The sequence below is a fragment of the Poromitra crassiceps genome, assembly GCF_964638095.1.
Source record: "Poromitra crassiceps genome assembly, chromosome: 1".
NCBI classification, from domain to species: domain Eukaryota; kingdom Metazoa; phylum Chordata; class Actinopteri; order Beryciformes; family Melamphaidae; genus Poromitra; species Poromitra crassiceps.
This window is the reverse complement of record NC_139623.1, coordinates 130,847,018-130,871,647: the sequence shown is the minus strand read 5'-3', so window position 1 is coordinate 130,871,647 and position 24,630 is coordinate 130,847,018. Positions and strand designations below refer to the sequence as shown.

General features: G+C 43.9%; 1 protein-coding gene across 1 annotated transcript in view; it reads left to right on the top strand.

Moving 5' to 3' along the window:
- Positions 1-24,630, top strand: part of LOC310773199 (enteropeptidase-like) — a gene marked incomplete at both ends in the record, with an annotated part of 66,079 nt that overhangs the window by 11,184 nt on the left and 30,265 nt on the right. The window contains 14 exons of the mRNA XM_083633097.1: positions 1,246-1,386; positions 1,508-1,651; positions 1,881-1,986; positions 2,540-2,693; positions 4,596-4,737; positions 5,433-5,522; positions 6,300-6,425; positions 8,763-8,906; positions 9,222-9,332; positions 9,576-9,910; positions 10,123-10,411; positions 18,092-18,206; positions 19,284-19,379; positions 21,441-21,490. Coding sequence (XP_083489223.1) covers positions 1,246-1,386; positions 1,508-1,651; positions 1,881-1,986; positions 2,540-2,693; positions 4,596-4,737; positions 5,433-5,522; positions 6,300-6,425; positions 8,763-8,906; positions 9,222-9,332; positions 9,576-9,910; positions 10,123-10,411; positions 18,092-18,206; positions 19,284-19,379; positions 21,441-21,490 — 2,043 coding nt within the window. The remainder of the gene's footprint in view (positions 1-1,245; positions 1,387-1,507; positions 1,652-1,880; positions 1,987-2,539; positions 2,694-4,595; positions 4,738-5,432; positions 5,523-6,299; positions 6,426-8,762; positions 8,907-9,221; positions 9,333-9,575; positions 9,911-10,122; positions 10,412-18,091; positions 18,207-19,283; positions 19,380-21,440; positions 21,491-24,630) is intronic.

Here is a 24,630-nt window from a genome sequence, read left to right as displayed (position 1 = left end):
TGACTGCCAATGACGAGATATCTCGTCTTACAGAATCCAACCGTTGAGTGCCAAAGACGAGATATCTCGTCTTAAAAAAAAAAAAAAAAAATTTGACGGTCGGGCGTGGATCAACGCTCCCCCCGTCTCCTATAAAAATATTGGAAGTATTGAATGTGTATAATCTATTTTACCGACCAACTAAGTGGCGACAGTGCTCTCCCGACAGAGAGAAAGCCAACCAAAAACAGCCGCGGGAGCAAGCCATTCTCAAGGAAATGGCTTGGCGATTTTACAGTCATCAGTCACCAGACTCGCCCGAGAGCGGCCGCGCCAGCAGCAGCACACCGAGAGCGGAGAGCGGTGCTGGCGTGGGGGATTGCAAATTTGCATAATAGATTATGGGTGAAACACACTTTGAAACACCCGCAGAAAGGCCAGAATCGCACGCATTCCGAAAACCCAGAAACGAACGAGCCTCATTCTCATACTATAGGCAAAAACGCTTTCACGCTGCTGCACACCGGCGCACAACGGTGGGGGGTTCCAAAAATAGACTGGGTGGGCAGCATAAAGCCTAGAATCGCACAAAGCTTCATCAAAGCTCTCAACCGAAAATCCAAGAAACGATTGAGTCCCATCCACAGTCCACACTCGCCACACTCGCCGACGAGGGGCCGCTAGAGAGGGAGGCTGCTCACTGCTCAGACAGGCAGGAGAAACTGGCTTGTGACAAACGCCACCAGACACGCCCACGGAGGGAGGAGTTTAAAGGAGAGCGTGTTCAGAACTATATTGTTCAGATGTCTGATCTCTCACTGATGCCAAAAATAAATGGTTAAAGTGACTGTTCTGCCTGTTTGATTGAATTTCACAAAAATGCGATTATCTCAGCTTCCTGTCTCAGACGCTCAAACCATGCTGTACTCAACGGCTAATATCTACATAACTACTAACTCTACAAACTAACTCTTTTAGACAGAGAAAGCACACATTCTATTAGTACTTTTGTGAACTTCGTGTTCACAAAGTCCAAGCAGAAAATTATCCTCGGCTCTTGTAAAATGAGCCAGAATCCTCAAAAAACGGCTTGGCAGAAGCTACCTACAGTAAAAAAAAAAATGGCTGGCAGTGAATGTGTTAAGATGAAATGTGCGAAATAACTTCACTCTGACATTTTAATACTTTCACATTATCTGAACATGACCTAACTTTATCGGCCATATTTACAGGCATATTGATATTTTATCTGACTTTTTTTCCCAGCTGTGCTGTCAGGCACCGACCCTCCTGGGACCATGTGGCTGTTGTCCGACCAATCAACTGTGGAGTTTTCCTCTGACGACTATAACAACCTATTAGGGTTCAGCGCCACCTACAGTGCAGCCAACATCTCCAACTTCTCGAGTAAGGGAATAGAATAGAATAGAATAGGATAGAACTGGGGTCAGCTGCTGAAATGTCGTAGCAGCAAGCATAGTGTTTCATGTGATGTCACTGTGACTGGGTGTAATGGGTTTCTGTGCAGATGAAGAGAAGTTGACTTGTTCCTTTGAGCAAGGCATGTGTTTCTGGAGGCAAACGGCTGATGATGGCTGGATCAGAGCCAGCGGGGCCACCTTCCCCCCCTTCACCGGGCCGAGCACCGACCACACATTGGGAAACACCTCAGGTTGTGCAAGAAACACAGGTTGCCATGGAAATGTGTCAGGTTGTCAACAGTGGCATCATCAGATGATGTCAGAATATCCAGTAAACTGGTGTAAACTGATTATATCACTTATTAATAGACATTATGACACACACACACACACACACACACACACATACAAAAAAAGAATTGGACATGCAAAGCGTGCAGCATTTCTAGTATAATAATAATCCTGTCTTAAACCTGTCAGGTTTCTACATTGTCACCCCTCGGAGCCCTGGCCAATGGGAGAGGAGCTTCCAGATCCACAGCCTTCCTCTGACTCTGCCCATCCAGCCCATGTGCCTTCAGTTCTGGTAATAAAAAAAAAAGTCTCAGCAATATAATGTTCTCATGAAAATGGCGATGGTATCTTCGCCAGAGCGCAAAATGACACTTGCGGGAGGCAGATGATAGGCTAAGAGACGCACGGACACGCCTGGGCCACGCCTACACCTGTGTCTGCGCTTAGATTCCAGCGCAAAACTGGATGGTGGAGGCAGACGATAGCTTAAGACGCAGGGAAGATACTGTAGCATAAGAGCTGCGCAAACGATAGCGCCGTACGACGATAGAGCCCATAGTCTTCTCTATTGTCTATTCTACTCTAAACGGATGAGTTATATAAAAATTCACCCCCGTATGAAAGGGGAAATTAGCTATAGAGACCAAAACCACGTTTTGAACCAGGCTGTAATCATGTTTATGCTGTAAAGACGGTAATATGGGGGTTAACGGGCAATGACTCCCTTTTGGAGCCAGCCTCAAGTGGCAATCTGAGGAACTACAGTTTTTGGCACTTCTGCATTGACCTCAATGTGACCCAGTCAGACTACGTCCTTAGTTCTGTCTCAAATTCTTCTTCTACAGGTATCACATGTTTGGAGAGGACGTCCACTGCCTGAAGGTTCTGGTCCTGGGACCCTCGGACCCGGGCACCGTGGTGTTTCAGAGAGACGGTAACTATGGTGACAACTGGAACTACGGCCAGGTGGACCTCAACCTGACGGAGGCAGAGACCACGGTCAGTCCAGAGCATGGAGGACATGGCCATTTAGATGTGCGATTACTAAGTGACTTTGATGAGAGACAGTCATAAGGACGCGCTTGGGTGACGATTGGTATTAGTTACGTTAGCGTGAAGTAGGGGTTACATAGACTCGCCGACGTGTCGATGTAACTACCAGAAGGCGACCAGTGTTAGCAACTCTTTTCCAAGCAGTTGGCTGCTCAGAAAATCGCTAGAACTCGATAGATGACGTCAAAAGCTAATTTACATAATGCAAAAAAAGCACGCCTCAGCGTAGCCGTTGTAATCATTGACTGTATGGTTGTAATATTAAGTACTGACTCCACCCGCCTGGGCCAGATTCAGCGTACACTGTTAGAAATGAGAAGTAAACCCTATCCAGCTGCTCTCAGTGGAGGAGAGAAGGGAGAGGAGGAGCTGCACTGAAGCGCTGTGTTTATCAGACAGGCAGACAGAAGGAGAGAGAGAGAAAAGCCTGCAGGCCCGCACCAATTTATAGACAAAATCCATTGGAATTCAACTGGATTCAACGCATTAACATTGCTTCATGGTCAGAGAAAGTCGCCACATTTGTCACTAGTCGCTATTGAGAAATAAAGTCTCCATGGGTGGTCTGAAAAGTAGCTAAATATAGCGACAGTCGGAAAGTCGAGCCATTGTTTATTTACTAATGTTACAGGGATCAGCTGATTCATCCCGACCAATCTAACCCATTGGTTAAAAAAGTATTATATTTTTGGCCGGCGGAGACGGCCCTGTATGAGGCATTGTCCGGGCCGATTTAGTTGCAGATTTGGGAACCAGAGTTGTTGTTGAGTGACGTCTGCTGCATGCCAATCCACTTCACAGCATTTCTAATCCACTTCACAGCGGGCTTCGGGCTTCCCTAACCAATCACTAGAGACCAAGGTGTCCACGGCAACCCATTACCTCGCGTTACCACTCTCTTCCCGAGGCAACAGGCCGGTGCCAGTCTTGCTCTGCCTGCTGGAGCTGCATCTATGTGCTCCCACACCAGTCTCATGGAATAACGGATTCGGAACTGCAATAAAATATGAGATGACTTGGAAGTGAGTTCTGAAAATATATGTCTCATTCCAGCATCGGTTGTAAAGCGCTAATGTTAGTGCTCGCTAATGCTAATATTAGCCGAGCACAGCTGCCTTTCATAGACAATATGAACAACCGATACCGTTTAGCTAAAATAAGTAATGAAGGCACACATTTTCAGAACTTGTAACGTTAGTCCTACTTGCTGACTTCTCCAAGTCTTAATTTTTGTTTGGTCCGTATAGCCTTTGCTAGGAGACGTGTTTCATACAACTCCTCTGGCCCATACTAGTCACAAGCTAACAGAGCTAGCTAATGCTAGCCAGCTTCGCCATGTTAAGCAGCCAAAGGCAGCCGACTTTGTACTTTTCATTTTATCGTATACACTGCAGTAACTAATAACATGTTCGTTAAAACAAATTTGGCTGACTTTGGCTGCTTAATGTTAGTAGCTACGGCGCGGTAGGCTGTTAAACTGCGATCTGCTTAAGGCAATCTCTCGGGTTTAATGCTCGTCACTCATTGTAGGGAAAATACGGTTTGATGACTGAACTAGGGATGGGCATCAATAATCGATAATTGATCTTTAAGGAATCATGTTGATCATGTGGATCATTAAACACTTGGGGCCCTATCTTCGGTATTTTTGCGTTAGCGCCCGATATTTATAGGTTTTGACCTAGCTTTGTTTCTAATTGTCCAATTTCTAATTAATTTGCAAAAGTCTGTATTGAGAGATTATCCTCTGACTGACGGTGTGACCCGTGCCCTTTGCCCATGCTGCAAAATCCCCACGGAGCTGAACAGTCAGTCAGTCAGTCAGTCTCTCTGGATGCTTTCCTGCAGGTGGTGTTTGAGGCTCTGAAGAGAGGAGGGCTGAGGAGTGATGTCGCTCTGGATGACATTATCCTGACCGCTGCTTCCTGTGGCCACGCCCCTCCCGACCCAACCACCGTGGCCCCTCCCACCACTGCCCCACCCATCCCCCGTAAGATCCATACTGTACATCAACAGACAGACAGACAGACAGATAGACAGACAGACAGACAACCGGCACCAAAAACATAACTTCCTTGGTGGAGGTAATAGAAACATATCTTTAATTTGGGTCAAAGATATGTGGGGAAAATACAGAAAAGACTTGGGACACCGTTTTCCAAGAACTCTGCTAAGCCTTTTGTTGATTTGCCAAAGTTATAAATGAAAGTATATAGGGTATAAATTATACACAATACCTAAATAGTATTGCATAATATGTTATGACAAAATAGCGCCAATATGGTGCTCCAAGAAGTTGAATGACATTATTTAATTTTAGCCATGCGCTCTACAGTATAGTAGACCGACAGACAGACAGACAGACAGACAGACAGGCAGGCATGCAGGCAGGCAGGCAGGCAGGCAGGCAGACGAACAGACAGACAGACAGACAGACAGACAGAGAGACAGGCAGTCAGACAGGCAGGCAGGCAGACAGACAGACAGACAGACAGGCAGATCACCTGAAACAGTAATACTGTAAATAAATAATGTGATTGATGACCTGTGTGTGTGTGTGTGTGTGTGTGTGTGTGTGTGTGTGTGTGTGTGTGTGTGTGTGTGTGTGTGTGTGTGTGTGTGTGTGTGCGTGCGTGCGTGCGTGCGTGCGTGCATGCATGCATCCGCCCGCGTCCGCGCGTGCAGCGGACTGTGGTGGGCCCTTTGATCTCTGGGAGCCAAACTCCACCTTCAGCTCTCCAAATTACCCACAATCCTACGGGAACAGGGCAAACTGTAAGTAGACTAGTGTAATACATCTAACACAGACCAGTATAACTACCATTCTAACTACCAGTCTAACACAGTCTAACTACTAGTCTAACACAAACCAGTCTAACACAGACCAGTCTACCAAACACAGACCTAACTACCAGTCCAACACAGACAAGTCTACCAGTCTAACATAGACCAGTCTACCAGTCTACCAGTCTAACACAGACCAGTCTACCAGTCTAACACAGACCAGTCGACCAGTCTAACACGATCAGTCTAATAGTCTAACACAGACCAGTCTAACTACCAGGCTAACACAGACCAGTCTAACACAGACCAGTCTAACTACCAGTTTAACACACACCAGTCTAACGCAGACCAGTCTAACTACCATTCTAACACAGACCAGTCTACCATTCTAACACATACTGTACCTACTAGTCTAACATGACCAGTCCAGTCTAACACAGGCCAGTCTACAAAAAAAAGTGTGTGTGTGTGTGTGTGGGGGGGGGAAGGGGAGGGGCATTTTTTTTTTTATCTGCCCCATCTTTATTGTATTTATTTATTTTGCTCCAACTGAAATGTTTTATGGTCACTCACAATTCAGTAGGCCACTGGTTGGCTTGGTTCCAGCCTTAAAACTCGTTATATAAGGATTTTTCGAAATGTCTATGGAGAAAATGAATGGGCAACTCTCTTCTGGGGCAGGAGACGTCACGTGACTGTTCAGCTCTATAAGTGGTGCTTGTAAAAAAAATTGTACACACGATGCGTAGCCTGATCCTCTGCCTGCAGGCGTGTGGACGCTGCATGCCAGGCAGGGGCGCAGCATCCAGCTTCACTTCCTGGATCTGGATGTGGAGGCGACAAATGACATGGTGGAGGTCCGGGACGGAGCAGGGCCAGACTCTGTGCTGCTGGGTGAGGTTGCGCTGCAGATTCACATGAATACATTTAAATTAACGTTTTGACGTTTTGTCCTTATATAATATTTATTTGTCTGTTTGTTTCAATTTGTGTCCCACTGATGATGTCACGATGTCTATGACATCATCAGTGATGTCATCAGTGACATCATTATTGACCAAAATCATCTTATGACATCACTGATAATGTCATAGGCACTGATGATGTCATAGGCTGGTGACATCATCAGTGATGTCATAGGCATTGTTACATCATCAGTGACAGTGATGCCATAAGTGATGTGAAGTTGTGCCCGCATGCCAATATTGGATTGCAACAGTGCAATCCACCTTAATTTTGAATACCCCACTGTAAAATGATTATGGGTGCAAGCAAGGTCCGGTCTAGAACGTGACTGATTGTTGCAGCTGGTTGTTAACATTACTTGTTGGCAGAGGGTCTGCGGCGCTCATCAAACTCCGACGCTGAAACGCTGGAAAAAAAGTTGCTTGTCACAAAAAAATAACACTCGTTTGACGATGTATTTATTTGAGGGAAGGTAATAATGTTATCTATCACATCCGCTAACCTGTTGCTCTTTGAACAACTCGGGATATTTATCGTGAGATGTTTGGCCAAACTGGACGTGATTTTCTCCCTTTGCCTGCAGCTTTGAAACATCGTTAATAGACGCAGAAAGACAGGCTGTGTTGTGTCCGTGTCAGCAACGTGACGGTGGGAGGGGGCTAGGAGCATTACACCGGAAGAAGCGCCCATATTTCACGTAAGGCATCATGGCAGGTAGGAATAAGGTGGATAGGTCAGGCGAGGCCACGCAGCAGCTGAGCTGCGTGCGGTGAGCCCACGTTACATATGAATGAATGAATGAATGGTTTATTTTCGGTCATAGGTTATAATGAACCACAAACAAATGTAACAATTTGTGTGAATATACAGCAAGAGAACATCATCATACCTGTACAGACCATTTCACACAAATACAATTTATACAGTCAATGACCGAAAAAAGGAATAGGCTGAAGCCAAGGCTTATTTTTTGCCTATCCTGTATAATCCATTAGAAAAACCCAGAATATCTGCAACAAAATAAAGAATAGAAAGAAAGACAGAATTTACTGTAAGTTATAATCCTGAATTATTTTACTTTTTAAGGCTTTTTTAAACCTCAACAATGATGTACACAATTTCAAATCATCACAAAGGCTATTCCATAGTTTAACTCCCAAAACTGAAACACATCGAGATTTGACATTAATTCTCGCTTTTCCTGTTTTAAAAATGCATAACCCTCTTAAATTATAATTTCCTTCTCTTAAATTAAAAAAATGTTGAATACAAACTGGAAGGCTTTTACTCCTAACACGGAAAACAATTTCTAACGTTTTTATATACACAATATCTACGAATTTTAAGGTGCAGGACCTTATGAATAATGGATTGGTCGATTCGAGGTAACCAACTTTATTTATTATTCTAATAGCTCTTTTTTGTAGTTTAATAATAGGATCTATATTTGTTTTATATACATTACCCCAGACCTCAACACAGTATGACATATATGGCACTATAAGTGAAAAATACAATATATGCAAACATTTCTTATTCAGCAGATCCCTAGTTTTGTACAGAATACCAACAGATTTAGCTAGTTTACTTTTAATATATTCTATATGTGGCTTCCAACAGAGTTTATGATCTATAATTACACCCAAGAATTTAGTTTCATATACTCGTTCAATTTCAGCTCCATTTAGATTCAACTTACATATCAGTAACATATCAGTACATATCAGTAACATCGTCATTGATGTCGCAACCCCACAATGCCACAACGCTCGATTCCTAGGCTGCGTGGCCTCACCTGCCCTGCAGCTCGACCGCAGCGTAGCCTCTTCACTTCGCATCACTGATGACATCACAATTGCTCGAGTGACCATCACTGATCACATCATGGAGTGCTCGAGTGACGTCGCTCATCGCACAATTGCTCAACTTCGGCCTCACCCGCAGCTCGGCTGCTGCGTGGCGTCGCTTGCTCTATTGGCATGCGCAGTGCACAATTGCCCAACTTCGCATCACTGATGACATCACTCTCTGATGACATCCCATCGCTCTTATGCCATCACTGATGATGTCACAATGCGTATGACATCATCAGTGATGTCACAATGCCTATGACATCATCCAGTGGGACAAAAATTTCAACAAACAGACCAACAGAGCCCACTTGCTCCCTTTTATGATGATGATGATAACTGATGTTTACACGTCTCATTTAGAATAACTTGTGTTTTATAACGTGTTTTATTTGAATCCTGATTGTTTTCCCAGGAGTCTTCACCGGTAGTGATAGCCCCGCCCCCGACCTTGTCTCAACAGCCAATCAGATGACGGTGAGGTTCTACAGCGACCACTCTGTACACGGCCGAGGCTTCAGAGCCAACTTCACCTCCGGGCTCCACCTGGGGACGCCAGGTACCACAGCCCTGATTATGTCATGTGGTGATGTCATGTGTCAGTGATGATATCATCAGTGATGATGTCATGTGTCAGTGATGACATCATATGTCAGTGATGATGCCATGTGTCAGTGATGATGTAAAGTGATGTCATGTGTCAGTGATGATGGCATGTGTCAGTGATGATGTCAAGTGATGATGTCATGTGTCAGTGATGATGCGATGTGTCAGTGATGATGTCATGTGTCAGTGATGATGTCATGTGTCAGTGATGGTGTCATGTGTCAGTGATGATGTCATGTGTCAGTGATGATGTCATGTGTCTCCTCAGAGCCGTGTGCAGTGGGTCAGTACCAGTGTGGGACAGGAGGCTGTATCCATGGTAACGGTCAGTGTGACGGAGTGGTTGACTGTTCAGACGGCTCAGACGAAGCAGACTGTGGTGAGACGATCACATTTTTCAACTTCATTTGATGCTGATTTTAAAGCTGCTTTTAAAGATACGGTGTGTAGACTTCCGGTTGAGCTATGTAGTGGACGGACGTGTGGCGCTTGCCTCCTGCAAATTTTTGGCATATTTTTGCAAATTACGCCCTATTTTCAACTCTAACTTAAGTATATCGGTTTGCCGCAACAACACGCTGTTTTTTGCACGGAATGAGTGGCAGAAAAACTTGCTCAAAAGCATCAAAAGGCAAGAAACAGGCGCAACTTCAGCTTTGCTTCGGAGGGGAAGCTAACGCAAACAGCGAGGCTAAGATGGCGCCCGATCCTCCTCTCACGCTGGAGACGCTGGTCGTTGAGCTAGAGAAATCCAGGAAGGCTTCTGAATTTACTGCCTCTCTGAGCACGGGCCTCACCCCAATCCACGCTTCCCTTGAAACCATTACCACCACGGTGGCCAAGCACACCTCCACAATCGGGGAGATGGAAAAGGCCCTCACGACTCACTCTGACGGCATCACAAGCCTGGAGAAGGAAGTAGCAGAGTTACGTGCCAAAGCGGCTACGATGGCAGAGGTGCAGGCTACGCTCCAGGCTAATGTTGACGACTTCTTTTGCCGTTCGAAGCATCAAAACCTACAAGTGATTGGTCTGCCTGAGGGTATTGAAAGCAAGGATCCGAGACAATTCATGGTGGACTTGTTCAAGGAGGTAGCTGGCGATGTGGTGTCGGAGTCGGCCGCCTCGAATTGGACCGGGCACACCGCGCGCTTAGACCCTGGCCCCAGCAAGGATCTCGCCCAGTGATCATGCGTTTCCACCGCTACATCGACAAAGAGAAAGTGCTGCGGTGGGCTAAAGAGCATCGTGACACGACCTACCGGGGCCACAGCGTCAAGTTTTATGAGGACTTCAGGGCGTCAGTGGCGAAGAGGCGAGCCGCCTTCAATGGATTGAAGTCCTCGCTCTTTCAGAAGGGCATACGGTTCGGCTTGATGTATCCTGCCCGGCTACGCACCACCTTCCAAGGGGCGGATCATTTCTTTGATTCCCCGGAGCGAGCTGAGCAGTTCTACCGTGAGCGTATACATAACATTTGAATGACTGGATAGGTGAGCAGCCGATTCATCTGACTTACTCACTGCGATTATTTTTTCTTCTCTTTCTTTGTTTGATGGGCTAACACTGCAGGTAAAACATGTTCTGTTTTATAGTGGCATATCTTTTAATGTTTTACTAATGAATGAATGGGCTTGTGAGTAAACCGTTCATTTGTCTTTTCTTTCCTCACTGTTAGGCAGTCTTGTTTTTATTTTCTATTTGTTTATGAATGACTGGGCTTGCCTTGAGTGAGTAAACGATTCACTTGCATTTTTCCCTTCACTAACTATGGCCAGTCTTTTTTTTATATATTAGTATTATTATTGATGAATGACTGGGTGTGAGTAAATGATCCATCTGCCTTTTCTTTCCTCACTGTAACTAATAGCCAGTCTGTTTTTGTTTAGTTTTTTTGGTTGACTGGGCTTAAGTAAGTAAGCGATTCCTCTGCCTTTTCTTACTAGTGTGTGTTACTGTTTACAGGCACACAATGAACAAACAACTGATAACAATCAGATAACTGGCCACCTTTTCTTACTGCCTTCTACCTTTTCTTACGTGTGTGCGTTCACATGCACACAATGAACAGATAACTGAGAATAATCAGTCAGATAGCTGGCACTGGTTTGATTTCACACTTTTTAGTTGTTTTTTTAACTGCAATGGCTAGGCCTGGTGATTCAGCAGGAACCTAGGTGTGTTTATAGTCAAGTCAAGTATTTGTATAGCACATTTCATACACAGAGGCTTCACATAAAATGGTTGACAGGAAAATAAAAGAATAAAAGAAGAGAATAAAATGGACATCACAACAAAACTTTAAAAAAGAGTATAAAAAGTGCATTAAGCAACAGGCGCAGCAGTTGCAAAAAGAGCTAAAAACTTATAGAGGACTCATTGGGTTTGCATAATAGAATAAATCAATTTATCTATATTGAGTCCCCCGACATCATGACTATAAACATGACTACACACACATAAAACTCAGGTCTGGGTACGGTGTCCTCTTTTCCTCTATACTGCAGTTTGGACGCCAAGCATACAGTACCCCCGCTTGTACCTTGCGTCATCTTTTGCCCGTCGACAAACAGGTCGTTTTTTTCTCTAAACCTTGCTTAAAACAAGTACGGCTCTAGTAAGCTCCCCTTACGCGTGCGTCCCTCCTGACGCATCACCTCACACTCTTGTGAGTATATCCGTATTACAGAACCATCCCCCCGACCTGCAGTTTTTAGCAGTAATTACAATAGAAACAGCTGTCAGCAGTTAAAAGCGACGGTAAACATAAAAGTCTTTAGTCTATTTTTAAAAGTAAGTAAGGTTGGGGCAGATCTGAGGTCTTCAGGCAATTTGTTCCAGCTAGCAGAAGCATAGTGGGTAAATGCGGCCTTCCCATGATTTGATTTGATCCTAGGGACAGTTAATAAGCTGGACCCTGCTGACCTGAGAGGTCTAGACGGTTCGTAGCGTGGGAGCAATTCAGCGATGTATTTTGGACCTAGGCCATTAAGTGATTTATAGACTAATAACAGTATTTTAAAATCTATTCTATGACACACTGGCAACCAGTGTAAGGAATTAAGGACTGGAGTGATATGATCAGCTTTCTTAAGGTCCTTACACACCGAGCACGTATTTTTCGTGCGATTAATTCGCACATCAATAATATTTTCCGAACCTATATCAGTCAATGCAACCGTGCATACCAACGGCGAAGTTTCGCCCAGCGTTATTGCGGTGTTTATTTTTTCGAACCACGGTCGATTTTTCAGAAATTCGCTTCCGACGTGTACACATATGTGGCTGTGATTGACAGGTGGGTCAAAACTTGCATCGCAATTTCGTGCCGTATATTCGCATCGCTCCCGATGTGTAAGGACCTTGAGTCTTCGTTAGAACTCTAGCAGCAGCATTCTGAATGAGCTGAAGTTGCCTAAGTTCTTTTTTGTAGAGCCCAGAGAAAAGGCTATTGCAGTAGTCTAACCTACTATAGATGAAGGCGTGAATTAGTTTTTCTAGATCCTGTCTGGACATGTAGCCCCTAATTCTTGCTATATTTTTAAGATGATAAAAAGCTGATTTTCTGATTGACTTAAGGGGAATGAATTGATTCTAATTGGCCCGCCTACTAGAGCCGGTGCCCTTTTCCTAAAGGTAGCAGCCATCACAATTAGTTGCCAGAAGACGGTAAGACGGTATACGGAAAAATCAAATGGTATAAGTAACCGAAAGTAACGTTAGCAGTAGCCCTGTCGTCGTAACTATTTCGGCTAGACGACGGGGCTAGGTTCGGTAGCTGATATTGTTGTTGTTCTAATGTAACTGACGCTACGTTATAAATGAACACTTACCTGTTGTTTACCATAGGTAGCTCCGTTCAACGACAAAACAAACTGATGATGAGCGTTCTTCTTCCTCTTCTTTTAAACTGATGAGCGTTCCGCGTCCGTTTAAACAACAAAAACCCGCCCTTTTCGCTGTGTCAACTTCCGGGTGTAATGGGCAGCCTTCTTCTTCTTCTTCTTCTTCTTCTGATAGCTTTCCGGCAGACTAGATGCCTTACGGCACATTGCTGCCTCTCACTGGTTGGAAATATTACTGTTTATGGTGTTTCTAATTCCACAGGAGTACTCCTGTGGCAGCGATGAATTCAAGGACTGCTTTCACAGTCCTTGCCTGATTCTCAGTGGGATTCAGCAGCTCTTCAATGATACAGACAGTCTTTGTGCCCAGGCTTAATACAGCAGCATACAGCCTTTCTCTTTCTTGTGTGTAACAGTTAGGCTACATTCCATGAGTATGTGTTGTAACCATTGACATATATATAATTGTTGTAACGGACAGCCAGAGATGGGCAGCATTTTAAATACATGTATTTAAAATACGTATTTCAAATACATTTGTGTATTTTGTAATTTGTATTTGGCTGGACCGAGAAAAATAAGATGTAATTTGTATCAAGATACTTTCAGACCTTGTATTTTGTGTATTTTAAATGCATAAAATACTTTTTTCTTAAATTTTATGTCATTTTATTCTCAAATTGACACATTCTTACCATTGACACACACAGGTTTAAACTGTGGAGAAAAATGTTTTGACATGTCACTTCTACTCTACCTCTGATTGACTTACCCTCAGAACAAACTCAACCACAAATCAGAGGCAGAGTAGGGTGGGTCTTGAGTCAGACTTCACATCACTTCTTCGTCTAGTATGAAGCCTTGTATTGGTGGAAATTCCCCCAGAGATACATTACTAATATAAATTGATTATTATATATTGCATGCACTGGCCTATCTGCAAATGAAACGGTTTACTGCATATTCAAACCAGTGTATCATATTAGAAAGACACAACTAATTATCTTCTTAATTAAAATTGGCAAAGTGGGTGGCAGTGTGTGTGGCCATGATTGTGATGTCATCAGTGATGTCATCAGTGATGTCACTCGATCAATTGTGATGTCATCAGTGATGTCACTCAAGCCACTGATTGCTAACTGTGATGTCACTCAGGCAGTTGTGATGTCATCAGTGATGTCGCTCAAGCAACTCTGATGTAGTATGAGCCTATGGCGCACATTTGCACGATCGCACCAAGGTGGGTGGGCAGTGTCTGTCTGTCTGTCAGTCATGATTTTGGGAGCCCGTGAAGCCGGCGATTTCCATAACTGCAGCCATGGCACATCATATCCAGGGATACTGTTATGATGTCAGATATCTAGGGCTAACATGGTCAAAGTTCCAAAACTTGAGGTTAACATGTAGAAATGCTGCCTGTAAGTCAAAAGCCCTCACAGAAGGTTATTAACAGCTGAAGTGAGGGAGAAATTAGCTGTGCTGAAAAACAGCTAACACTGAAATGAAAGAACTGTAATGTGTTAGAGGGTACACAAAGGAGAATACTGTCACAGATGACTAAAAGAGGATTTACCATCTAAGGAAACCAGAACATTTCACATTTGAGAAGCTGGAATCAGAGAATTAGGACATTTTCCTTACAGAAATGGCTCAAAATGATGAATAGATGATCAAAATAGACAATTCATGTGGGAGTTAAAGTTGAGATCAGAATCAATAATAATGCCAATATTTTTGACTTGATCCTTAGGCTTCAGGGATCGAGACTCAAGGCGTGCAGTGATTTTAAGCCTTTGTTCTTTGGGACCAAAGTTTATATCCTTTGTCTGGTAGGGGATTCCGTTTACATGACCACTTAATAATTAGGTGATTCATTCAATGATGTCTGTTAATGTGCATGTAAACATACAGCTATAACCAAGCTTGTTTTTTGTGGGGGGGTTTTCTTTGTTTCTCTGTTGGGCCCACTGCAGGTAAAGTGTGTTCTATGTTTTACAGTGGCGTATATTTGACACTTTAATGTGGGGGCATACGCCGCTGGATAGTCAGTTGGTTGTACAGTGATTGAGGGATATAATGTGTCTTGTTTGGGAAGACACGGGGGGGTGGGTGGGGGTTATTGTTCACTATTTTTGTTTTTAAGGTTTACTGTGTTTTGTTTTGTATTACAATGCTGCCAGTCACTCTAGTTTGCTATGTCTATTTGTGCTTATTTTTGGTTTTCTTATTGTTTACATATGGCTGGACCTCGGGGTAGGGTTCAGATGGGGGGGGGAGATATAACGGTTGCTTCGTGGAATGTGAAGGGGCTTGGTCAGAGGGTAAAAAGGGAAAACGTTTTTAGATATTTGAAATCCTTATCAGTGGATATTATATTTTTGCAGGAGATTCACACTAAAGCCACTCACCAACGTATTCTGAGGTGTAGTTGGGTCTCTCAGGTTTATGTCTCGTCATTTTCGTCTCACGCACGTGGCGTGGCTATTCTTTTTAAGAAAAACATCTCTTTTCAACTGACCTCTATGACTTCAGACCCTCTTGGTAGATATATTTTAGTTTCAGTCACCATCAATTCATTTCCTTTGACATTACTTAACATTTACGGCCCAAACATAGACGACCCCGATTTTTTTAAGACATTTTTTGACTTGCTCCCTGACGACAATAATTTGAATATAATAATTGGAGGTGACCTAAACTGTTATCTTGACCCAGACTTGGACAGACTATCTTCACGCCCGCCACCAAACATCTCATCGGTGCAAGTCCTAAATAATTTGATGAAATCCAGGAATTTGGTAGACATCTGGAGCGTCCAGCACCCTACTGAAAAGGAATATTCATTTTATTCACACGCTCACAAATCTTATAGTAGAATAGACTACTTTCTAGTAGAATCCAGATCAATTTAACACATCACCAATACAAAATATCACAACATATTGATCTCTGACCATGCCCCTTTGACTATGTCCTTGAATCTCTCTCTTCCCAAACCATCTTACTCAATGCGTTTCAACGCCTCCTTACTCGCCGAAGGGAAATTTATAGAATATATTACCACCAAATTAAAACATTTTATGGAGTTTAATGACAACGGCGAAGTATCAGATTCCACATTATGGGAAACATTAAAGGTTGTTATCCGTGGGGATATAATCTCATACGAGTCTGCGGCCAAGAAAGAGAAAGAGAGACGATTACTGGAGATTGAAAATGCTCTTCCCGCCCTCGAAGCGGCACACCAGATCTCAAAATCCCATATATGCTAGTCCGTCATGTTCCATTATAACCAATGGTGATAAGTCAAGCAGGTTTCCGTTACTTCGTTCGGTCCAGCAGGGCTGCCCGCTTTTACCGGCCCTCTTCGCCGTCGCGCTCGCGCCCCTTGCTTTAAAGGAGAATTTCGTTTTTTTACACCACGGTCCTCATTTCCAGCTTAAAATATGATGTTTTACTCACCCAAATACCTTTGGTTTCATTCGGATCCCCACAGAAGATCTGTCGCACCGAGTACACTCCTCAAACAGGCTATAACGGGAGCAAATGGGGCAAGGTGCATGCGCTCTGTAAATAACACTTTTTCTGTCACGCCGCGCTCCATATCCTCATTATATGATACATAAATACACGTGAGGCTGTTTGTACGCCTCCAGGCTGTTCAGGTCTCATACAGGGTTGTATCATTTTAGATTTTAGATTTTAGAGTTATGATCATGCTAATGCCTGTGCAAGTGGTCATTTTTCTGATCAGTTTGTTTTTAAGTAGTTATTTGACATATAAAAAGGGATAAAAAGGGATGATTGACAGCTGTGGCAGCCAGTCTCAAGCCGTCATTGGCTGGACAGGCTCTTCATATAGAGCTAGCGTTAGTTTGACATAGACAGGACACACTGCTGCTTTCATCATGTTATCTACCAGACATATCGATGGACCGCAATAAAAAGGACATTGTTTTGAGAAAGGTGCGCGAGGAATTAATGTTGGTTGGGGACTGAAGTAAGTTCCGAAAATATGTGTTTTATTAGTTACTCCAGCTACGTTATCGGTACACAATGGTTTTTAACATGCAGGCTAGCATTAGTGTTAGCGCTAGTCGGCTGTTTTTCATTATTTATCGGCTTAATATTACTATAACTTAACAACCGATAACGATAGCTGGAATAACACAATAATAGACATATTTTCAGAACTGACCAGGTTGTCCAACTGACAGGAAATGTGTTTTATAACGTTAACTCCCATCCCGGGTATAAGATGAGGCCTAGTACACAACCACCAGCCATTAGCTCATCGCTAACGGGTTAGCATCACATACAAACAGAGGTTTTATTGTTGGTAGGCTATTAAAGCAACAAACGTTTTTATATGCATATCTCGGGGAAATGCTTTGACTGTGGGGATGTTCGTTCTTCACAAGCTCCTCTCATATACCATTGGCATAAATAAGATATAGCTCAGTGGGATATACAGAATCAGAGAATAGACCAGGCAGCCTGGCTCACGCACTGGGTTTGGTTATAGGTTTGGCTGCCCTACCCACACTATACCGGGGGGGTACAACAATGTAGCCTCACGGTTAAATTTGTTAAACCAACATTTGCTCCAAAAGGAATTAAATCATAAAGTTAATCAAAATGCCATGGAAACATTAGGCTAATCAACACAGAGATCAGATAATTTCCCCCAGTGAGAGGCTGAGAGCAGCCCTGCTGAAGGCTCCTCTTCTGGGCTGCTGAGCTCCTCTCAGCAGCAGCCCGGAAGAGGAGCCTTCAGCCGTCAGCCTGGAGGTCTGACTTGTCTGGCTGATGATACAGCTTCAATCTCCGACAACGAAAATCTGATTTTCCTACAGGCGTCATTTTGATAAACTGATCTCATAGTGGGAATCTTCCTGGTTGCTTTTGGTGAGACACCAGGTATCAAGTGTCTGCGCATGGATCCACTAGTCTTCTACCTAACACATACGCACATACGCTACGCTAACTACGTTACTGAATGCTGCAGATCTCTCTCTGAGTCTGGGAAACTTCTAGCACCAAACTGCTGTCAGAATCCTGGCCAGTAATTGCTTCCCCCGAAATCTTGGGGACTTTAGAGATCAGATGCCCAAGCTGACTCTAAAATGAACCACTCTTCCACAATCACTCACATGAATGCAGCACACGCACTCTCACTGCCAGAAGGGTGAGACAAAGGTTCTGTACTACAAAAGTTACGCACTAAAGCTTTAATTTAGTATCACTGCTGTCATGAATGTATAAGATAATGTAATGGCGGTGTGTGTTTCAGTGTTGTGGCTGAACGGGTCTCTGCAGGTATGGTTTCACTCCAGCCTGTTCACAGTCTGCGCTCACAGCTGGACCTCTCACCTGTCTGACCTCACCTGCTCTTATCTGGGCCACAGGTAGCTGTGTGTGTGTGTGTGTGTGTGTGTGTGTGTGTGTGTGTGTGAAACCACACTACACACACTATGACATAAATATACAGTACAGTACAACATAACATATATGTAAATATCAGAATCAGAATCAGCTTTATTGGCCAAGTATGTACACATACAAGGAATTTGACTCCAGTTTGCATTGCTCTATAGTACTCATACAAAAAAGAAGAAGGAAAGGTATGCACAATTTAAAAACAGGCAGGTCAAAAGGGTGCATTTATAGATAAGCAAAGATTTACAGCAACTACTATACAAAAAGTGTGGTGTAAAGTGTCTATTTTAAATATGTATATATGAAAGAATGTACATGTTAATGTGTAAATAAGGCCCACAGGATTGTAAACAAAGGCTCATACAGATCTGTTTCCAGATATTGCAATGTGAAAAAGTGAACGTTGTCATTCAATGTGAGGCTTTGAGTCAGGTAATGCGTAGTTATTTCCCAGTACAGTACATTTCCCGATGTAGACGGATTCAAACTGACAACAATAACAAACTGTCATTGTGCGTGAGTGGAAAACACCCCTGAACATCCATTTACATCCAGTTTTACATGTGCAATAACATTTTACAGTAGCTACTTAGCAGATATAAACAGAGCGTTGTGAATAAAATTGTCTCTTGGGTTCCCATTCTGACAGCAATCACCCAAAGTCATATTGCTACCATATAGACTGTCTGAAAAATATGGATCAGTGTGACATCACCCATTGGTTTTTGGACTCCCGTTTTGAAGCCCAAGTGTGGCCATCGCCATCTTGGTTTTCACACAGCTCACATGAGACAGTGCGAGACCAGGGGTTTACAGCTCTGCCTGCTATTTGTCCATGAACGACGAGTTGCGTGATCACTGGACAGGCGACCTGTTTTGAACCAGGCTGTAAACATGTTAATCCTGTTGTAAAGTCGATCATTTTAACATGAAGCTGAACGGGGAATGGCCAAGGGCATCTATCTTCTTGTCTTACTGTCAGGAATATGGCAAATAGGCGAATCTCCCTAAATGTTGGAGTGTTTCAGCTGGTTGTGTCTCTGCAGAGCAGGTCATGTGGCACTGCTGCCGGCACTAGCGGACCAGTCACCGTACGCCACCATCAACATCGACCGTAACGGCACCGTGCAGCTCAACACCAGGTAGGCTACGAATTAAAACAGTGTGCAGCTCAACACCTGGTATGCTACAAAACACTGTGCAGCTCAACACCAGGTATGCTACAAAACACTGTGCAGCTCAACACCAGGTATGCTACAAAACACTGTGCAGTTCAACACCATTTATACAAAACACTGTGCAGCTCAATACCAGGTAGGCTACAAAACACTGTGCAGCTAAACACCAGGTATGCTACAAACACTGTGCAGCTCAACACCAGGTAGGCTACAAAACACTGTGCAGCTCAATACCAGGTATACAAAACACTGTGCAGCTCAACACCAGGTAGGCTACAAAACACAGTGCAGCTCAACACCAGGTATACAAAACACCATGCAGCTCAATACCAGGTATACAAAACACTGTGCAGCTCAATACCAGGTATACAAAACACTGTGCAGCTCAATACCAGGTATACAAAACACTGTGCAGCTCAATACCAGGTATACAAAACACTGTGCAGCTCAATACCAGGTATACAAAACACTGTGCAGCTCAATACCAGGTATACAAAACACTGTGCAGCTCAACACCAGGTATACAAAACACTGTGCAGCTCAACACCATGTAGGCTACAAAACACTGTGCAGCTCAACACCAGATAGGCTACAAAACACTGTGCAGCTCAACACCAGATAGGCTACAAAACACTGTGCAGCTCAACACCAGGTAGGCTACAAAACACTGTGCAGCTCAACACCAGGTAGGCTACAAACACTGTGCAGCTCAACACCAGGTAGCCTACAAAACACTGTGCAGCTCAACACCAGGTAGGCTACAAAACACTGTGCAGCTCAACACCAGGTAGGCTACAAAACACTGTGCAGCTCAACACCAGGTATACAAAACACTGTGCAGCTCAACACCAGGTAGGCTACAAAACACTGTGCAGCTCAATACCAGGTATACAAAACACTGTGCAGCTCAATACCAGGTAGGCTACAAAACACTGTGCAGCTCAATACCAGGTAGGCTACAAAACACTGTGCAGCTCAATACCAGGTAGGCTACAAAACACCGTGCAGCTTAGCACCAGGTAGGCTACAAAACAATGTGCAGCTCAACACCAGGTATACAAAACACTGTGCAGCTCAACACCAGGTAGGCTATAAAACACTGTGCAGCTCAATACCAGGTATACAAAACACTGTGCAGCTCAATACCAGGTATACAAAACACTGTGCAGCTCAACACCAGGTATACAAAACACTGTGCAGCTCAACACCAGGTAGGCTACAAAACACTGTGCAGCTCAACACCAGGTAGGCTACAAAACACTGTGCAGCTCAATACCAGGTATACAAAACACTGTGCAGCTCAATACCAGGTAGGCTACAAAACACTGTGCAGCTCAATACCAGGTATACAAAACACTGTGCAGCTCAACACCAGGTAGGCTACAAAACACTGTGCAGCTCAACACCAGGTATACAAAACACTGTGCAGCTCAATACCAGGTATACAAAACACTGTGCAGCTCAATACCAGGTGTACAAAACACTGCAGCTCAACACCAGGTAGGCTACAAAACACTGTGCAGCTCAACACCAGGTATACAAAACACTGTGCAGCTCAATACCAGGTAGGCTACAAAACAGTGTGCAGCTCAACACCAGGTAGGCTACAAAACACTGTGCAGCTCAACACCAGGTATGCTACAAAACATTGTGCAGCTCAACACCAGGTAGGCTACAAAACACTGTGCAGCTCAACACCAGGTATGCTACAAAACACTGTGCAGCTCAATACCAGGTAGGCTACAAAACACTGTGCAGCTCAATACCAGGTAGGCTACAAAATCAGGACCAGATCCTATTGAGACCCCACTTCCAGGTTAGGCATACGAACCAAGGGATTTCATCCACCGTTCTTGTTTCCATAGCCTAGACATTTTGTAAAATGCTTATAAAAAATAGTTTTACTTGCTCAAATAACGCATTCAATTTTTTTTACATTTTATTGAATGTAAATCGCTTGGTTCATATACCTCTCAATAGTCAGATTAACAGAGTCAATGTCTGTTTTCTGTTTTCCTGTTTCAGTGAAAGTTGCGTTGGTGAGCGAGTGATTTCACTGAGCTGTGACAACCAGCGTGAGTACCTGCACCCTGGTAAAGGCCTATGTGTAACAATTGTGAAACTATTTACATGTCGTCGCTGTCTGATGAAAACCACTCACCACCTTTTTATGATTTTTACGTTTCACTATAAATGGAACATTCTCCTCTATCTACTGGTAGGTTTTGATGTCTAAATAACCCAATGAACACATGTTTTACTGGGTAATCTATGTAACATGTAACCCCATTGGATGCTAGACCTGCCCATCACATCGCATATGTGGCACATTGCTGAACCGAACGACGCTGTGTTTCTGGCTTGGTTTGTGTGTTTCTGGGATCGTCTGACGTAAATAGATCAATGTAGTGATTCTGGATCAAATCCACTGGAATTATCTCAGCCCCCCCCCCCCTCCCCCCCAAGTATCCCCTTTTAACAAATGGCAAAACAGAGACAACCGGTCTCTACCAGTGTGAAGGAATGTGAACTCACACTCAGAAACTATAACACTGAAGGTCTGGGTTATGCAAAAGATGTCACACTTCGGCGCTGAAGCAACAGTTCTTATCTCCTTTTTGGGTGAATCTGTGTTGAACAGGATGTCAAAGAGGGGGGGGGGCTGATTTACACCTGGCTTTCCCCGCACTGTTCATATCGATTTTCCGTTTGTTTCTAGTCTTAAAAGAAGTGTACTAAATAGCTAAGTCGAGACGTCGTCCTATCGAGTCACGTTCTTTTATCTAGGAATAGTCTTTTGTCGATTTGTTTTCTTAGAGTTTAATTAACTCATTGAGTGCCAATGACGTTGATCGGCGTCAAATGCGTTTTTTGACGGTGGGACGTGGATCAAAGCCTCATCCATCTCCTGTAAAAATATTGTAGCTATTGAAGGTGTATAACCTATTTTACGGACCCATTAGGTGGCGACAGTGCTCTCCAGATTAGAGAAAGTTGAAGAAAAACAGCAGAAAAAGCTGTGATGAAAGAGAAACCGATGCATGAGCCAGAGCGGCACAGATTGCTCTGGCTGGAGCTAACGTTAGCTGCGAACAGCAGCCAATCCGCTCCCACAACTGAGCCCCTCTGTCTCTGCTGCATAGTTTCTCCACACGATTAGCCGCCAGAAAAGAAAACCAAAGCCAAGCCATTCTCATGAGAATGGTTTGGCTTTTCGGTGTCGCGCTGGGAGCCGGCGCACAAGGGGGAGCGCTCCGAAAATAGACTCTGGGTGCAGGCACTTTGAAACACGCAGCAGAAAGCCTAGAATCGGACGCAGCTTCATCCCAGCTCACAACCGAAACCCCAGAAACGCAGACGAACTCAGCGAGCCCGATCCAGACTCCCCCGACGAGCGGCCGCCATCTGAACGTGGATCCGCAGGCAGCAGAGCCTGCCATAGCAGGCAGCAGAGACTCGCCTGACACACGCAGCAGAGCCACCAGAGACACTCCCACGGAGGAGGAGTTTGGAGTTGAGGGGGGTGGGGGTGCTGTTTATTGAAGGAAATTAATGTTCAGATGTTTCAGGTCAGAAAATATTAGCTTCAGAGTCAGTGATTTGCTTGAAATGCTTCATTTCACAAAAGGCTCGTTATCTCAGCTTCTAGATGGAAACGTCTGTTTTTGGTGAAATCAACCTATCTTCTCCGGCTGATAACTAAAGAACGGAAAATGATATCAATAAACTTTTTTTTGCTGATGATAGAAGAGAGTCTCATCGTTCTTTGGGCGTGTTCGGTGTTTACATAGTAATATCACACAATATTCTGTGGGCCTCGAGAAATCACTGAAAACGCTCTGAAACTCTGGCACTGGGGAGCGTCCGTTCTCCAAAAGTGGCTGGCACTCAATGAGTTAAGGTTAAATATCTCATTTACTCGGCCAGGGAAGTGAGATATAAGTCTTAATAGGCGTATAACATATCAATCGATTCGTCATCTGCCGCACGCTTCAACCTTGGGTAATCACCGCAACACAAGACGGTGTCTCCAGGCCTGAGAATCCATCACCAATAAGAGGAGAATGGACAGACTTCATTTTCGCCTGACGGTGTGTAGCCGAAACGGATCAGTCCATTTCGCGCTGCAACCAGGAGAGGGCGACAAAAGTAAGCTGATAATCTTCCCTCTGGTACTGTGATGGGATTGTGGTATCTGGTGCAGTTAGAGTAACCCATTTCATGGCCTTAGTTTAACCAAAATTATGCTATCATTCTCCCCCTTTTCTCCCCGATCAAAGTTGCTTTCTGCCATGTCTAGGAGTAATCAATGCAAGCTTTGTTGTTGTATTGATTGCTGAAACATAGCGCATGTGTGTTTTATGGTACAAAATGATCATTGTGACGAATGACTGACTATTGGGTAATGTAATCTTTATACTAAGTTGTTGATTCCCCAAGTGTTTGACGAGCCGGGAGGGCTCGGTGCTTGTTTGATTTGGTTTCAATAAACGCATTAGGTTTTAAGTTAAAACACGTGTTCAGTGCTTGTTTTAATAATATCAGTCGATTAAAGATCTCTCTTCCTTTAGAAATTATTGTCTGATTCAACTGTGACCTACGGCAGTGGTAATTGATCAAATTACCTAGAAGCAGTGGTGGTGCCCCTAGGGTTTTGATATCGTTTATTGGATCTTATCAATAACTATATCAAAATCCATATTTCTATCCAAATTCCTTACATCAATAAGGTGTTTTTGGGTTGTCCCTGGGCTACAAACTTATTTAAAGTATGCCTTATCGAAGTGGTTTTGACGAGAATAAAGTTTACGATAGTGCGAGACTGCTCAACCCCATGACAGAGCCCCTCTGTCGGCCATAGGAGAGTGGGAACTCCGCTGCTCGTGCTCCGTGCGCCCCCGCCACTGGGCATAGCACTGCCCGTGCATTCCAGAAGGGAAGCAGCCATGCGCAGCTGCTGGCCCCGGTAGAGAGTTCCTCCAACTCGGAATGATAACATAAACAACATCATTTGAGCTTATTCAGGTAAGATATTAATAATGTAAATGACACATCCAGCGGGAAACTGACTATAATGAAGACGTGCCAACTTTGACGACGTGGTGTTCAGTATTTTAAGAGGACAGCGTTTTTGCCATTTCCTGAAAAGTTGCCGTTTTCGAGATACGTGGTTTTCATTGGACAGCGACAATGTATTAATAATTTTTTATTGCCA